Below are 18,719 nucleotides of genomic sequence, written 5' to 3'. Positions count from 1 at the left end.
AACTGCATAAACATGACTAATATTTGTGATGTGCAAATTTAAATAATGATAAGATATTTTAGCTTGAAGAGGTTCAGAATGCTTGTTTCATGATAGTTTTATTTTAGTATTGATTTTTCTCACCTTTATCTGTAGTCCGAGTARTTGTAAATACAAAATAGAACAGGGACCCACTTTAACAAGGATTAAGTGCTTGTTGAACTGTACCGTTATACCTGTATTCTTGGTGATACCCATTCTCATGGTCCTTTGATTCCCCCAGCCTTCAGTGTAATGATGTGCAGAAGACTATGTGAGAAAGAAAATATTATCTCCATTGTCAGAGAAGAATTTAGGCAAAAGGAAAATAAATATGGCTGTAAAGGAGCCATGCAACAGATGATTGAATTCAGGTTTTCAAAGCCCATGTTATGGGAGCGTACAAAAGCATGTCATAAATAGGGATGAATTTTTACATCCTTGTACTAAGGCATAGGTAAAAAAACTATTACATTCACTGAGAAGGACAAGGTGATACTTCTTTTAACATACAATGAAAATAAGTAGTACTTAGTAGTGTTTCCAGGCTTCCAGTCTAGTGGTCTCACTGTTAGATCGTCTCCCTACCGTGGAATAATTTACTTCAAGATTCTTGAGATATTTTCTTTCTTAAACCACACTTGTCATAATTTATCAATGCTAAGAGCAGAGCGCATGAATAAAATTCTCTGTGTTCATGACCTGCAGAGGTTTTGTGGGATTCAGTTTTGGTTTAGGTCATTTTTGCTATAATTACTTTATTTTCCTGACTCTAGATTGTCTTATCATTGTGCTATCTTGTTACTTCTCTTGTAATTATCCAAAGCACAAGTGTGATAGCAGACAAAGCAGTGAAGCAACTGTACCTGTACACCAATGTATTTTTTCCCAATTTTACAACAAAAGGCCTTTGAGACTCTGAATGTTCATTTGATTTTTACTGATCTGAGAGGTCTATGTCATCTTTGATAACTCACCACAGCAATCAAGAKCTACCTGGAAAATGCCACATTAACTAGATCTTTAAAGTATGAAAACATTTTGAAAAGACATATTTAAACTTTATATCTTTGGGGATATAACACAGATTATTTTTCTGCATTGAATTTCAAAAAAAAATCTAATCAATTCATCTACTAATGTGTAAAATTAATCACAATCTGTGCATTTACAAAGGTTCAAAATATTTCTATTTTATCTAGAAATTTGGTTGATGTATTAAAAGTTACTTTGATGACTTGATTTGGATGCAGAGTTCCTATTGAAATTTGACATCCATTCCCCAGGTGACTTTCTGAATTTAACCCTAAAAATTGCATATTCATAGCATAACTTGTAGTTGAGCCTAGTGTAACAAAATACATAGCTGGTATTTAGAGATTACGGACTATTGCATTGACAGTATTGCTTCCTTAGCTTTCCCATCTTTCCCTCTGTAATTAGAGTTTTGGTTGGTTTTGTACTTTTGTAATAAGTGGTTTAGGGCAGAGAGCTTTGTAGGGGTCTATGCCTAAGGCAGAGCGTAGTACTTCGGGATCCCGGTTCAGAGCTGGCATTTTAAGAGCCTACTGTGCTATAAATAATAAATTATTTAATACTTTATGTGTCTGTCATCTAGTTCTTCAATGCTCATTCTCATCAGTGACTCATGCTTCAAAAGGTTCCATCATGTTCATATGGGAGAGTTAGTTAAGGCTTTTTACAAAACAGAAGATAGCTGAAAGAAAATAGTAATACTTCTTATGCATTGGTATATTGCAAATTGTAGTAAAAATACAGATTTAACCTGTCCAATTGATTTCAGCATGGACAGTCACAATAACATGTTAGCAGGAATGCCAGGCGGCACCAGATCAGTAGTAGGCACAGTAGTAGGCCCCAAAACAGCATGTGCATGAGCACAAATGTGCACATGCATACATACTCAAGATACAGTCTTTTTTTCTAAATAGATATGCATATGTTGCTCATGATTTCCAATTATTTTTGTTTGTGAACTATTTTTATTTTCATTTTGTTTGGTGTTTCGACAGGATATRATTATTTCTGAACTGTATAGTAGGATCAAAGTATTTTTCATTATTAAAAAATTATTGCATTTTTAGTGCCATCCTGACTGCATGAAAATATTAATCTGTTTTTTTAATAATTTTTGGAGTGAGAAGTTTTTTTCTCATGAAAATTTTGTGAAATTAATTGTTTGCTTTCTCCGAACCTCTGAGGGATCTATAGCTTCAGAAGGGATCAGATAAAGGATGATGACATGTAATGAGAGCAAGATTTAGCTATTAAACTTTCTTGACTTACTTTAAATATTGATTAGAGAAACACTTCTGGGCAAATATTTATATTGAGTAATAACATAATTCAGTAATCCATTTTTTCTTACTTTCTGAACATTATTATATCTTCTGTAATTTAACCTGGAAAAATACATTGTTAGCTATGGGTTATATGAAAAAGTCCTAGATAGATGACACCAAAAAATGAAAAGGAGAATTTTCTAACAACAAACCATCATTCATAAGATGCAAAGATGTTCTGTGTTGCAGAGCCTGTATCTGGCCTTTCTCAGGGTTTGGGACTGTAATATATATACCTGGAATATAGACTTCAAGTCATTTATATATAAGTGTCTATATAAATCATAGTGTTGTGACARATACTAATAAAACCATGCTGTTTCTAGATATCGCTGATATTGAATATGTAGGCAGAAGAGTTAATTTCCTTATTCACTTCCTTAATGAGCTCAAGGAGAAGAGAGGGACCTTCCCTTGTCTATGAATTCTCCTCATTTTTGTTAGGTTTTTCAATAAGAATTAATTTCTTCACATATGTCTGTTTACTGAATATATAGCCATTCCGACTGAAGCAACTTGCTACGTAACTGAGTGATGTTTCCTTTGTAGAGGAAGAATACATGTGAAAAATTTTCAAAATATATTTGAAGAGTATAGGCAATATCAGCATGTTTGTTTTTTAAAAATCCGTCTTAACTTTCACTTAATAAACTGGCGAAGAAACCTACTTCTATGTYATAAATAGAGTCATAAGGATCTAATATGTGTGTTGTATGTACTGAGTATCAGCTTAATGTAATGGCTGATATTTTATGACTGGTTTTTATTATTTTAGTTACTTTGAGCCTTCAATTAATGAACTTTCCAAACATAATTGAAAGTTTAAGGTATTCACGGYGGAGTGCTGTGTGGACCCAACTCACCTAAAGGCAGCATCCTCTGCTCTGCTGTTGCACTCTGAACATCCTGCTTGGCTTACTGTGTGCTTCTGGTCCAGAGTGACACCCGAACCCTGCAAGGGTAGTAAAGAAGTGCATGCTTGCTATGGACTTGACAAGATACAGATCTTGGTGTAAGTAATTGAGAAGGGAAAGGGCAGTGTGAGGCAGGTTGGATCTGGCCATATTTGGCATATATTTTGATCCTTCTATCAAAATCTTTTTGATCATTCTGAGACATTTGCTCTATGTACAGAGATTAGTACAGATGTATATTGTACCAAAACATTTTCAAGAATTTTGTATTAATCAAGATGATTAAAAAARGATAATTATTTACTTTGAAAAGAAAAATTCATGGGCCAGTTTCTCAAATAGAGTTAATGTAGTGAACTTATGTGTTCCTKCATAGATTTCAAGGAGCTACTCGGATTTATGGGAATTAAAGGGTTTGGTCTATTGCCTGTGAATACTCTGTGAAATAGTCAAATTAGTTTAATCCTATTTGAGGTTGTAATAGACATTTCACRTGATGTTATTATTGATGTATGCCATGACTAAGAATTAGGTTTATTTTGGAATGGTATCTCTATTTCCATATTTCAGCACATTTAGAATTTGTAAAGTCAAATCTGAATTTTTAATTACTACTTAATAGATCTTTAATGTTTTAATAGTTGGTTTTAGATATAATTGAAATAAAAATTAAATGTCATCTTTGATCATTGATATATAAAGTTGATATTCCTTCATTTTAAGTCTTAYCCTCTTTTAAACTCTTGCTGCTCTATGGTTTATTATGCTAATTCATACTATTCTTGGTAAGGTGCAATTTCTTCTTAAAGACTATTGAAAACTATTGAAAAATGAGAYGAGTGTGTACTGTTGTAACTAAGAGTTACAACCAAAGCCCATATTGTCATTTAATATGGAGAGGAAAGAGAGAGTCTAAAAACTCTAGGATAAAAACTCCAAAGGGGAACATAAGTTTCAAAATCTTTAATTGTTAAATTAGATGAGTAGTAGGTGRTTTTTGTGCTTTTTATTATCCCAAAGGATACAGAAAAAGAGTCTTAGAAATATTAGCTGCCTGCTAAAATGTGGCGGTTAGCTTCAAGTAATATTCTAGGACTGGGCTTCCTGCTTTTATCATACGGTGACCTGGCCTTGGGAATTAGTCCACAAATTAAAACAAGGGGTTTTTATTAGACTGGTGCAAGTGTAACCAGCCAGGTGCATGTGTGCAATAGGTGCTTGATTGCTCAGTTGCCATTGCAGATGAAAGTCAAAAGGTTATCCAGATGTCTGCAGAAAAAGACCAATATCTGTATGAAATTAAAATAAAATTATAGTTTTAAATTGTGTCAAGGAAGACGTTCATTCTATAATTTATCAGAGAAAGTATTAGATAACAAAGCTGGTCCATGTTACTTCTTGTGTTTTTGACTAAATATAAAGGTTTCTCTTATTACCAGTGTAGCCAAATATTTTTTTTCTGATCATTCAGTTCACAAGCTAAGTCCCTAGTCACCGTAAGACTTTTCTGCATTATAGTATTGATTTTTAATTTGTCTGTTTAGACTTCAGAATTTTTTCTTTCTGATCAGATATCATATCAAGTCTTTATGAATATAGCATTATGAACGTGAGGACCAATTGTACAAGTATAAGTCATATCTAATTCTAATAGATATCTTTTGATTTTTTCCCCTCAGTGCTTTCTATCAGTGTTTCATACTTGAAACATTCGTACAATTCTGTTCCTACAGCAAGCTATTTTTGAAGATATCCAAGATGGTCTCACTCTTTCATGTAAGACGGCGTTTTTCTCAGATCCCAAGTGACAAATTTGCAAAAATTTTGGATTTGTCAGAGATGATCTTGGAGTCATTTTCTCCTCAGTTTCCACTTTCATATTTTTAATGGCACAGGCCAAGCTAATTAATGTGAAAGTGAAGGCCTTCATTTATTTGGTTCTTTTCTTAAATATTTTTTGCCTTGCATTTTCAAAATATCTCTTTCATTTAAATGCGCATTGTCCTCCTCCTAGCAGAAGTATCATACTTCAGTCAGGTTTCTCCTTTGAACATAGGAGCTGAGCAGCCTTCTTTATTGGTGCTGTGATATTTCACTTAGCTCTTTACATTTAGTTCTACTTACCTGTCTACTATCTGTGCAATATCCCTACTGACATTGACTGCATAAAGTCTTCGTGGTTATCATGGCTTTGCTTTCATCTCCAAGCTTTTGGTCCACCTGTGGGAAACTCTAGTGATGATAGCCTATGAGCAATTGTGCTCGCTTGGTACAATGTGTAGTATCTCATACTGTTTAGTAGAGATTAACCAGAACTCAAATACTCTTGTTAGTATCTGTCACAAGCCTCTGTCAAACTATAGCTAAGAATGATTCCTCAGGAAAATGTAATAGCACAGGTAAAATGAGATACAAGACTGTATGTAAGTGAGAAAATGCCCTTGATGGGAAAAGAGAATTGTTAAATCTCCACCTAGCTCAAATTCTCTAAGATGTGTAGAACAACAGAATAAGGTTTAAGCAGTTGAGTGTTATTTCTTTCAATAATAGAATGAGACTCACTTGAAGTTTTCAGTAGTTTTCAGTTGGATCAGATAAAACTAACTGTATTACAGAAATTTGAAGAGAATTACATTCTATATAAATGCAAAACAAAAGCTTTCTAGAGCATAAAAACAATAATGAAGGTCTAAAAGAATATGAGAGTTACTTAAAGGTGGATCTACATGTTACAGATTGGGGGGCTAATTTAATCCTTCATTTAAAACCCATCCGAGTCTGGGGCCTGGAACAGAAAACTGTGGAAAGATGCTGCTGACTGATCTAAATTCGAAAAGCAATTTACTTTGCTAAATAAGATGTAGAAAAAAGATCAAGGAGAGTAGACAGTATCCTGTCTATGATAGAGAAACTGCAATTCTGCAAAAAAAGACCTGAGGCAAAAAGGCAATAGGAGGCCAAAAGAAGCATCACAAACATAGCTGTAGTAAACATTAAAAGCCTGCCATTTGAGGAAAAATTGCAAGAATTTAACTACATGGTTTTGGAAACATCTTCATATCTCACAGGACATTACTAGTTGAGTGCTACTATCTAAGAGAATAATACCCCTCAAAGAAACAGTAGTGGACATTGCAGTCAAAGCTGTCAGCTTGGAAGAAATGGCACATGCAGTAATTCACTACAAAACAAAAAAATCATGAGAGTCTGGGTCATTAACACTGTAGAAAGAACTGAAACAGTAGAAGAGGCTAAGCTTATGTTAGCAAAATGTATGTTTAATAAACAAGAAAAATATGATTTTCTCGTATGGAATGAGGGAAGAAATCCCAAGATGAAATGAAAATTTGTCAATCCTTTCATCTCATCTCTGAATGAAAGTCTTGTCCTTGTAGAGGGAGAGAACTGATGAAAGACTTTGAGGACGACTTCTAGGGAGCAAGTAAGCATTCAACAAAGTCAGAGTATGTTAATCTTACTTGTTTTATCAGTAGTCTGATCTCAGATGAAATATGGACTGAAATTGTTACTTAGTCATGCTGATTAAAATCATCAGCACTGAGTAGATGAGACATCATTTTTTTAGTCCCTGCTGTAGTTGAAGACTTGGACCTGAGTGGAACTGTATCTCAAGGCACTGGAGTGGTGATACTTGAACTACTGAGAAAGAATATGGTGATACGGAGACAGAGATTAGAAATAATAGAAAAAAAGCAGGGATATGAAATGAAAAATCAATATTGAAGTAACTGTTTCAGCCTGTTACATATGTCAAAAAAGTTCCTTGCTGATATAACCTGACAAAGAGACTTTTGTGGGACCAAAACTGGAATAGATTTGATGATACTGCCTGGTTCTTCCAGAATGAGCCTTTCACATTTCCAACTTTGTACTTTTGGAATATACTACAGTTAAATAAATGCTCATGTATGTCAAATTTATTTTTTCTAGACATAGTAAATCAGACATCCAATAATTACCTATAATTTAGCAGGCATAAATTCAAATGTATTAATAGATTAAGCATTCAGATTATCACCTTGATATGCATACACTGATCTTAAGTACTGCTTTAAGAAAGAGAAGAGAAGCAGCATCCAATATGCACAGGACAGAAACTATGAAGGACCAAACCCAGCACCTTTAATTGCCTTTGGAAAGCTTGTGGAGCTAGGCATATATTCATATATTTGAGGCTTTGATGTTGAGAGCTGAGCGGGCTTCTATATTTTGTATAGTAGTTTCCTTTAGTTTCTAATTTCCTTTAGATGTAACAATCAATTTTGGATTAGACTTCTTGAAATTTCCATCAGTTTGGCAAACTTGCTCTTTCTTGTCGGCAGACGTACAGAAGTTAGGAAATGGAAAAATCTCACAATCCTAAATGGAAAGCAATTGTTGAATTGTATCAATTCATTTACAGTTAAAATAAATTATTAGAAGCTGTATTTTAGGCATGGTTGGGAAAAAGATCCATTTTATAATTTTTAAATCCTCAGACTCTATTGTAGATCATTAAAACCAAGTATTTTTCCAGACTTAGATCATTCAATAAAATAAAAGACAATGATTTTTGTTGTTATTTTAATTAAATACAAAAACAATCATTGAAATCTTCAAAAAGTTAAAGCATAAGGCTTTACTGCAGTGGTTTTGTAAGTCACCTGTAATTACTGGAGCAAGAATTCAGAGTTACAGATGTGCACGTGCAGTGTTGTGAGCCGAATGACAGCCATGCATGTCCATTCTTATGCATCATTAGCATGGTACTGAATCATTTTTACAAAAAAGGAGAAAGAAAACGTCCACTGAGAAATGTAGCCTCCAGAGTCCATTCCTTTTTATTACTTCCTTTTTCTTTCTTTTTTCCCCTTTTTTCTTTTATTTCTTTTTTTTTCTTTTTTTCTTTTTTTTTTTTTTTTTTTTTTTTTTTTTTTTTNCTTCATACAGCACCTAATTTAGGCCACAGACAAAAAGAAAATGTATCTTGAATATGCATCACGGGTTCCAAAAATGAAAAGAAATTGGATTTGGATAGCACTTACTCAATAGACAGATATGATACATGGTAAGAAGGTGCACTGTCTGCCCTGTGATAGATTAAACTACTTTGTAGGAAAATTACTGTGAGCCAGTCACCACCAGCACCGTGGCTAAATCTTTAATAAAATTCTCTTCCATATTCAAGAGCGAGGTATGAAGTACACAATAAGCAGAGTGGAGTAGAGTGCCATTTATCAAACCACAGCTAGGTCTGTAATCTCCTGCTTTATCCTTTTTTTAGTACTTTATTTGTCTTTATTGTTGCAAGGAAGCACATTTACCTAGGGCAGTGGGCTTTCGGCCCTGATAAACCTTTTGTTTTAAATTCCAACTGTGTTTTTTTTTCTTTTTTTTTTCTTTTTTTTTTTTAATCAGATAGCCATCCTGTCACTCTGTGAGAGTAATTAGTTTGTTTTGTTTTGGTGGTCCCTTCTTTGTTACATGTTCTTTCACCTTTCCCTGCCTGACCTGACCTTACCTCTGGTCTCTACACTACAAAAAAGGATACCAAAGCCTCTAAGACATTGCAACAGGAATACTCAAATCTGTGGAGAAGACTGTCTGGGAAGTACTGCGTAATGCTTTTTTGAGACTATTTGGCAAGGTGGCAGTATTGAACCACGTTGCAGTTGGCCCCTGGGTGGCACTACATGGCTAGAACTGGGACCAACAAAAACATTTTCAGATAAAAGAAGAAAATATAATTGAAGCAATTTTCTTTTTGAAAAGTTAAAGACAAATGCTTAAGCTAAATTTGTTGATATTTGCTGAATTCAATACAAATACACAGTAATATTGAACTGTATTTGTCTTATTGAATCYAAAACGTTCTGTGTATATCTTGATTGCCTGAGAATATCTGGATCACTTTTGGAAACATGCTGATATTAAGTACAGATGCAGTAGAAGGGTCCTGTGGGTAGAAGTATGTGACTAGAACTGCTTTGCGCAGCCTGAATATGCATACTGCCAGTCTGTGCTGCAGCCCTGGGGGTGATTTTTTTAGTACTATTATAACCCTTTTTATTGTTTGAATAGCAGTTTTATGACAAAACATTTATATTCAGCCTGCCTTTGTACTTGACTGAAAGAGAGCAATCACTGAGAGTGATAAGGCAACAATGGTAATGATAACTGCATTTATGGAGGCTTACAGAATTTAAACAGGCATGCAAAAATAGACTTACAATAGCACTTTACCTGAATCTGAACTGGTTTGGTAATATTTCTTGTACCAGGCCCATGTTTGCTTATTGATGGAGATGTTTCCTTTTCTTCTGTTTTTCCCCTTYATGGCATTTCTTCTGCATGAATCTTACATGTGTGTACATCAGGTTTTTCTTACCACCGAAGGATGCCGTGGTGAGGTGGAGGAACATAATGATTTTTCAAAATCCACATCACTGAAAGTATTGCTCGACTTAAATGTAGAGTTCTCAGAGTCTTTGGTTATGTGATCTTGCAGCAGAATGCCAGTTACCTCTCTTTTGAGGTCCTACCTCTCCTAAAAAATAGGCAATTCTTTCAGTCTTTGAGAAGAAGTGAGAGAGAATATTAGACATTGGAAAGTAATCCAAGAATTGAAGCGCAGTCACTCTGTTGCCTTAATATTTTTAAGCCCAATCAATTCTTTCTTTATCTTCCATAGCTATTGTGTTTCTTTTCTTTTTCCCCCCGAGGTTTACACATACATACATTCKTGTGCACGTGCATTTGTGTATTTCCTTAAATTTGCTGCTTATAGAAGAGGAAAAGACAACAATAAAAGATGAGTGAGCGTGTTTTTTGAGGGACAGGTAGTTTCTGGTTCTCTAAGTTTTGTATCATGGGAACAGAATTATCCTTGAGTCTGTTTATACTGTACATTTTAGGATGGATTACAAAGAAGGAACTTGTACACTACATTTGGTTCTAAAAATATTTTGGGCTAGATTCCGTCACTTTGTTCACACTGGCTCCTAAGTAGACTTACTAATGTTAGAGGCTTTCTTACAAAGGAAGAGACTGSTCTCATGGAGTTAGTGACAGATTCAGCCTATATTTCTGTATACATTTTGTCAGCATTTTAAAATAATTTTGTCAGCAAGCTATTTTATATAAAAATCTCCCTGGACTGTCACTTTTTGTAAGCCAAAGGCAGCATGTCTGTTTTGATAAAAGTAAATGACTATTTTAAAGGCTTTTTAAATTTTGAACCATACTTTAAGATTTTATTGGTCTTCAGAGCTGTTAATTCTCAACATATTTCAATATTTTTAATATTACAGATTTCCCATTATATATTTTTAATTTCAAATTTTAATATTATATACTTAATTCCTTTAGAAGTTGACAGTATACAAAAGGTGGGTTGCAAAAATTTATGAAAACTCARTGACTCCAATAACATAGGAGAAGTAAAAATAATACAAGTATAGACTCATTTGTTTTATTAAAAGCAAGTCTTATCTTTCATTTTGTTCATGTATATTATTCTACTAATTCAAAAGCTCACCTACTATGCTATAAAATTTGTTATAAGTATATGGACATTGCATGTTAGCTTGTTCATGTGTTCCTGTCTGTGTAATTTTGGCTTTAAGTATATCTAAATTCATGATTCAAATTCTTTTTGCCAAATGAAATATAATAATGCAAACATTAACTTGCTTTGCCTAAGTTCTTACAGTCTCTTATTGGAATATCAGATTCAAAGATATGTCATTTTCTACTAAATGTCTTTCTGATTCTTTTGCGCACATGATACATTTTCCCCAGGCCCAGCTACTTAGTGGATATTATTGAACAAGTGTCTTTTATAAGATCTAAAAAAGTGCAGCATTATGTGAAAGAAATTTTTAAAAATGTGCATGGACTATATGCTTAGTGAATATTAAACAAACACCTGAAGTTCCTGTGCTGCTGTCTAGAACCAGCACTTCATTACCTATTACGTGCACTGACTTTGAATTTTTTATTAGGTACTGGTCTCTGAGCCTGTAAGGCTTGTGCATGATGTATATGAGAGTGATTTCCAGCAGAGAGAAGCTTGTCAAAGATCCACCTAAAAGGTAAGTCTATTTTTTTTTAATTTTTAGTTCACATGCAGAACAGCTGCCTGCAGAACAGCTGCCCACAGAAAAGGAAAGAAATGTGGTTTAGGGGTTAATTGTACATGTCTTACCATTCCGTAAGTCCAGAAATAGGCAKGATGAACTTCAGATAAACCTAGAATATATAAATGGCAAGAACAGCAATAGTTACCTCTTAATTTTGTGCTACACTACATTTTTAGTGCATTTTTTTTCTTCCTAAGTTGTTCAAGGCAAAGGAGAAGAGCTTGAGTATAGTCCAGATTTTTTTAGCCTCTCCCAGGTGTGGAGTATTCATATCCATGATTTGGGCAAGATAATTTACTGAACTGTAAATCAGACAAGCAGTGTATACAAAAGAATGAATCAATGCTATTGGAATTCCTCAAATTCGCTAAGGAAAAGAGTGTTAACAAGTGCTAATGAATATTAAGAAAAACCAAAAGCAGAAGGAAATGATGAAGGATTGAGAAAGGTGAGGGAAAAAGAAGGGAGGAGAAGGAAAAACGGCATATCAGTGAAGCAAGAAATAGTGAAGAAAATGCATTGATTTTCTGATGAAATGATGGCATTAAAGCCATTTTCAGTGAAACAGTTTTCACTGAAAATGGCTTTAATAACTTTTTGAGACTGAGGGACCTTATCACTCATCTCACTTTATTAGGCATAAGAATGTTAGTTTGGGTAATTCGAATGAGATAATTCAGGAGATAGATGTGCCTTAAAGAAGAGAAAGTGCATTCTCCTGAACAAAAGAACGGGGCATGTATATTCTTATCATATTCTTCCTGATATAAGGCATGGTTAAGGTACAGGATTTGGTAAAAGAATGTAACAGGTAAGAAATTTTCAAATACAGGACCAGCAGGGACTTTCGGGGTGACTAAGTGTCTTATATCAGCTTTCTGAACTTAGCAAATTCCATATTAAAAATTTTTGCTTTTTCCAATAGAAATCTCTTCTTGGACCCTCTGTTAGAAACTCCTTTATATTTCCATCCTAAATTTTTCATTGCCAGTTTATATGTACTTTTTTGTGCCAAAATTTGCCTTTTTGTTAGCAACTTCCTTTCAGCTTTTTCTTTTCAAAACTGCTTATTGCCATTTCTTYTTTAATCAATTCCTTACCTACCTCTCAGTATCACTGCTAGTCTCTATATTTTCCAGCTTAAGGTATCTTTTTGCATGTGGCACTGTGTGAAATACCTTGTTGAAATCCAGATAGATATTTTGTCAAGAGTATCAGTTATCTTGTTAAAAGAAAGCTATTGGTCTAGTCTGGCATGACGTTCCTGTTTTATGTTGTATTTTAAAGCTGCAAGTGTCTCCTTTTCTGGTTCATACAGAACAGCGCTATTAGTGATAGTGTAATGAAATCATTGCTCTTACGTGGGAAAAGCCTTGTCAGCCACATTTTTTTTTTTTTTTTTTTTTTTGAATGGTGAATTTGGGTCACACCATTAAAAGAAAAGTTTTCCTTGAAAGCAGTCTATTTTTGATAATGGGGCCTTGAGCCATTCTGCAATCAGACTGAGTATACACATCATGACACTTTCTTTCTCCATTAAWAGCATTTACCATCCTAAAAATGAATTAGCTGAATCAATATACTCCACCTGATGGCCTTCCGTTTCCCTGAGGAGACAGGAACAGCTGCTTGAGCAGTGAGCACTGCCTGAACAGTCGGACACCTTTCCTAACGCAGGCGGTGAGGCTGCCACTGATGTCACCGGGGAGTACGAAGCGGATTCTTGTAGGGAAAAAATGGAGCAAAATTAKTGATGGGGGCAATGGGGAGGCTGAGGCAAAACCACAGATCGGATCTGGCTATAAGAACTGGCAAATTTGAATAAACGTGGAAATGTATAACAAGAACACGAACCCTAAAAAGGCAGGATGAGAAAGAAGGTAGATATTTCATAGGCGTTGTGCTCCAACTTTATTTTCTCTGCTTCAACTTCTTGGACATCTGTGTAGAAACTTGGCTCCAGTAAATGCATTAGATTAGTCAGTTGTCAAGATCAAAATTCCTTGTTATCTGACTTCTTATTTATATACTGTAGAACTATAAGGATATATAATGTTTAAGGTATTTAATAATAAGAAAATTCCAGAGTTTCAGTTGTTTTCTTCAAAAGAACAACCTTTCAGAAAACAGAAAAACACCAGTGAAAAGTATGAATTAGTTAATAGAAGATTTGAGTTGGATGCTTTAAAAGGGTCTAGTATTTGCACAAATTAAGGGATAAAATTTCTAGAAGTGGTAAATATACTGATTTTTCAAGATTTTTTTCTTGAAAGAAAATGCAGAAATAATGCAATGTGAACAAACCTTCAAACTATTTTTTAACTGAAAAATATTACTGGTAGTTTTTTATGCCTAAATATTTTTCTTCCCTTTATATGAAAGTCAATAACTTCTTCAAGAAAGAAACACAGTTTAGCACAGTGAGCTAAACAATTAAAATTCCCTGTCAGCCTCAGAAGAGCTGGTGGATTTGATTTGGAATTCTCCATCAAAACGATTTTCAACAGAAATAATTCATGCTTTCAAATCAGATCTGGCTCACTATTAGTAGAGCTCTAATTGAGTTTAAAATATGAAGTTTAAATATTATTGAAATAAGACAATTGAAGTTTAACAGGTGATGTTTTGGGGAGGTTTAGCTTTTAAAAAAACCTTCTGATTAATAATTATTAGTTAACTTGTACTAAAAAAATTGAGAAACCAATATAAAAGCGTTTAGGATGTTCTGAAAACATTGAATATCTGCCTCTAAATTTGTCAGGTTTATTGAATAAATCAGGTCATATTTTTCCTGTTGATTTGTTTAAGTCTATGTTTTGAAAACTAAAAGTACTGTCTGCCTACTTCTGTCCAGAAAATGTTTCGTACCAATGTTTGGTTGATGTACATTATCAGTTGATCTTTCAAAATATTAATTTAACCATAGCATTTATTAGTATTTAAGTTAAACTTTTCTTCATCATAAAAAGCTTAAGTTATTTCTGTTTGTTTGTAAGGCGATGATACATACTTGTAGCCAAGTTGAAGATTTGTATATTATGAAATGATTGAAGCTAGTTATGAAAATCCTAGTTGTTTAATTTCTGATATTTGCTTTCATCAGCAAATACTATTATTATCAATATATGACATAGCTGTTATTCCTTTACYCTTTTACATTTTTTTCAATATCAAATTAAGGGTACAATTATTATATCAAGGATAAAATACTTTCACTGATAGGGGTTGGGAGAGGGGAGATCATGTTTTGGCACTGTACTTTAATAACAATGAGATCTTTTCCTAAAATCTCTTTCTCTGTTCAGCATRACTTCATTATGTTTGGCATGTCTTGCTTCATCACAGCAGAGGACACTGTATATTTGCAGGACTAATCCCATATTTGCAATATGACATCTATTTGAACCTGATTGTGTATGTATGACAGCTGATACTGGTTTTTGAGTTGGTAAGTGTTGGGGCATCAGATCAGTAATAATCTTCATATCCTCTTTTATGCCATTCCCATTAACCTGATAACCTGAACATTTTTATTATCTACAAATATAGCATAAATTGATAATACATCAAAAAACGCATTCAGAAATTAACAGCTGGCATTAATAGGTGAAATGAAAACACTATAACTCACAATTTGAGTTCCTAAGTAAAGCTTGCTATTTTGTTGAAAGCTTTGTATATGCATATGTAGGAGTTCATTCTAGGAAATGGATCCATAAAAGAACTTGGATTATGCGGTCTCCGTCTTGCATAGTCTAAGTTTAATATGCGTGCACCTTGCGTGGAAGCTAAAGCGCAGTGAGCTAGATGCCAAAGCTCCCTGTGCACGCACGGTAAGGAGCTTGTATGCTCTAGTGAGGACACGTCAKGAAACTGCTTAGGCTGAGATTCTCAGTTAGGTTTAGACAGTGAGCTCCTTGGTCTTGATTTATCTGGTGCATTTCTGGACAAGTACAGAAGCAGAATGCTAGACACCTTGGGAATATTAGTGATGAAAGCTCATGTGTTTATGGGAAGAAATGTATGTTTTTTTATGTCTTGAATTTACATACTAGTATTCCATCAAAGTCCCACTTCAGACGCTTCACTCAGTTTGTAAATCTGACTCTTTCCTTTTTATTTTCTCTACATATGCTTAAGCTGATATAAATTATCCCTTTAAATTACTTTTTTATTTAGCATAAGACCAATCTTGATTGCTTTTCTTATGAATGGTCTTCCATGCATGTGAGAGGTGACAGAGATGAGAGTGAATGTCTRTTTTGGTATTTGGGTAGAAAATATCTTTTCTCATTTGAATTGTACCCCTCCTACTGCACAGTATTCTGCTTCCATTACAAGCTCCTCTTGATTTCTTGGCATTTTTAGGGTTCATTTTATTCTGCACTATTTTTGAATAACAGCATATTTCATCTTGACAATTTTACAAAAAATGGACCACAGACTCATTTTTTGTCTGGGAAGGAAAGCAGTGACTATGCAGGGAGACTGTTTAACAACTAGACTATTCTATACTAAATAGCAGCAAAGAAATGATTCACCTAGAAGATTTTTTTTTCTCTTTTTTTTACATACAAACCTGCTGGTAAGCRTTTCTGTCACTAAAGAGCTCATATTTAAACTATTTTTAATGTTAGCTTTTGACAAATAATGTATCTGTTTCCTTCTATGATGAAGAGACACTTYTTAGTAATAAAGAATACTAATTTATATGTCTTCAGCTTTCATGTCTAAGAAGAGAAGTAATTTATAGAAGAAAATTATAARTATACATCATGAACTGCTTAAGAATTTGAAGGAAAGAAAGTGAACTTCTTGAAGAAAATATGAAAAAAATGGCATGGGTTTCTTGACTAATTTGTTTCAGAAGCTTAGGCATGAAATTGCCAATCTTGAAATGAACATATAAAAATACATATGCATACATCTATTAAATCTCAGATAAAAGATTTTAAAATGGACTATTTATGTCAAGAAACTAGAAGAATTTCTTTGAGGGGAGAGGGGGTCAGGAGATTACAAGGACATTTTTCACTTGAGCTATTTGAAGGACAGCCCACCCACTTGAAACTAAGAGTGTATCCTTGCTGTTATTAAACTTAATACAAATTCACCTACATGTTTGCATTGTAAARGATGAAGTTTAATCACATTAATAAAGTACATTGCTGTGGAATTCTGAGAGAACTGATGTGAACTGGGTCTTTCTTTTAGTATGACTATATTGCCATCACTGGACTTTGAAGTGACTGTTCCTGAGCTTTCTGAAGTGTATTTGGGATGTACTCTTTTGAAGCTCGAGATTCATAGTATGAAAAAAAATATTCAGAAGATCAATTATTACTCCTGATTCACAGTGTATTCAAGCTGTCTTTATTACTTGTCACGGAGACAATAATTTGATTTGACAGCCAGATTGGATGTTATTAAAATTAAAGGATTTTCATTGCCTTACTGCACATGTGAAGCATTGTTACTAAGGTCTGCCTGGTGAAGAGAATCAAGAAGACTGTGTGACTAGTTTGGTCTGCAGGTAAAGGAGCTGGAAAATTGCCCAGTTTTGTAATTGGTTGGTGAATTAATTGTATATAGTTGTCCATGGTGAATCTTTACTGATGGAATGCGTTTTCACATATTAAAGCTGATGCAATGCAGCTTTTTCATAGAAAACAGGAATTAGATGTTTATAGTGAGGACTTTGTTGTATTATTAGTGTTGCTACTTTTTTTTATTATCTAGTACTAACCTTGCACTACCAGTTGGACCCTATTTTACCTGATTCTGTGCTTTCATATAGACAACAATTAAAAAGTACCAAAATGAAAGGAGAGGAAAAATTTGAAAAATAGGTGGATGTAGAAGAGTAGAAAAGGCAAACCGTGTACAACTGCTCTCAGGTAAAGCTTAAGCTTTTTATGAATGAGTAAAGCAGAAGAAAATATTATTTGGGGTTCACTGGAAATGTTCCTGAGAAAAAGAGGACTTCATTTTTGTTTCCACCTTRTGAAAAAATAGACATGTACTGATCTATTCATGAGCACTTATAGTATCATCCAGTTTAGTGACCCTTAAACATACTCCGTTACTCCCATTTCATTAAGTAGTTAACATATAAGGCCCTTATGTAGGAAAGTTTTATCTTTTTTACAACTGCTTTGAGTTTARGTGCATTTAATTCTTTTTAACCTTAGGTGAACGATGTTTAACTTCTGCCAGAATAAATTAGTGAGGGGGCAGCACACTGCAGTAAAAGCCTACGTTGTGAGCATTTGACACTAGTCCARTTTTAACATACCTATTTTCAGACACTTAAGAGAGCTAGTTCAGAAAATATCTGATCCTTGAAAGTCCTTCCATAAACATCCACTACCAGCTGGTAAACTATTTTACTGTCTTAAGTTGCTCCTTTGAATTTTTAGAAATATATGTAGTAGAAAGAAGCTTGCATCAGTAGGATTTTGTAATATGTTTTTTCCTATCAAAGAATCTATTTCTATTGTGCTCTAATACTAACATTTAGCACACTTTTTTTAAGACAGCAAGTGTTAGTAAACATACAAGTAAACCTACCAATTAATTAAGTCTACATGTAATTAAGTAAATGTAAATCACCATATGCTTAATACATTTCATAACCCAAAGATAATAATTACCATATCCAGCTCAYAATGGTCTTACTTTTGAAACAGGTGGGATATTCTCTCTTTTTTATTTTTTATGGTTTTTGGACAAATACTAAATGCAGTTACAGAATATAACTGACAGCAGAACTACTTATTCAAATTTAAAAATGCATAATTACAAAATTCTAMGTTCTGTTTGTTGTAGCTAAGGGTAAACAGAACTGATTTACAATACATCAGATAAAGCCTAGAAAACTGAAGGCAAGGCAATTAAAAAAACTCCACCTTTTGAATTACACTAATATGAAATTTTATGAAAGGAAGAAGGAAAATAAGTAAGAACTCCACCTTTACTTTCTGGAAGATGCTATTTCTTGTCTGTTCCATCAGACAATCCTGCAATGTCTGAAGGACAAGTTTATGCAAATGTGAATGTGCTTGAAAAAGGTAGAATTTAAAAAGGCGAGTGAATGGAAATTTTTTAGAATCTTGCCAGTCATAAACGATGACTCATCAGACTCTGCAGCTCAAAATGCTTTAATCTTCATCTCTGAAATGTCCTTAGTCATTCTGTGATTTTCCTCAGTCTCTTCATGGTTTTTAACTAACAAAAAGTTGTAAAATATTTATGTAAGTACCTAAGTATAAAATATATAAGTA

General features: G+C 33.8%; 1 protein-coding gene across 1 annotated transcript in view; it reads left to right on the top strand.

The window, feature by feature from the left end:
• LOC146594795 (uncharacterized) overlaps positions 1-18,719 on the top strand; it is a 198,735-nt gene that overhangs the window by 57,874 nt on the left and 122,142 nt on the right. The window contains 1 exon segment of the mRNA XM_085306972.1: positions 11,314-11,368. Within this exon segment, the coding sequence (XP_085163098.1) occupies positions 11,314-11,368 (55 nt within the window).

Source organism: Rhea americana, unplaced genomic scaffold (genome assembly GCF_003343005.1).
Source record: "Rhea americana isolate MKP2758 unplaced genomic scaffold, rheAme1 scaffold_25, whole genome shotgun sequence".
Classification (NCBI taxonomy): domain Eukaryota; kingdom Metazoa; phylum Chordata; class Aves; order Rheiformes; family Rheidae; genus Rhea; species Rhea americana.
This window is presented reverse-complemented; position numbering and strand designations above follow the sequence as displayed.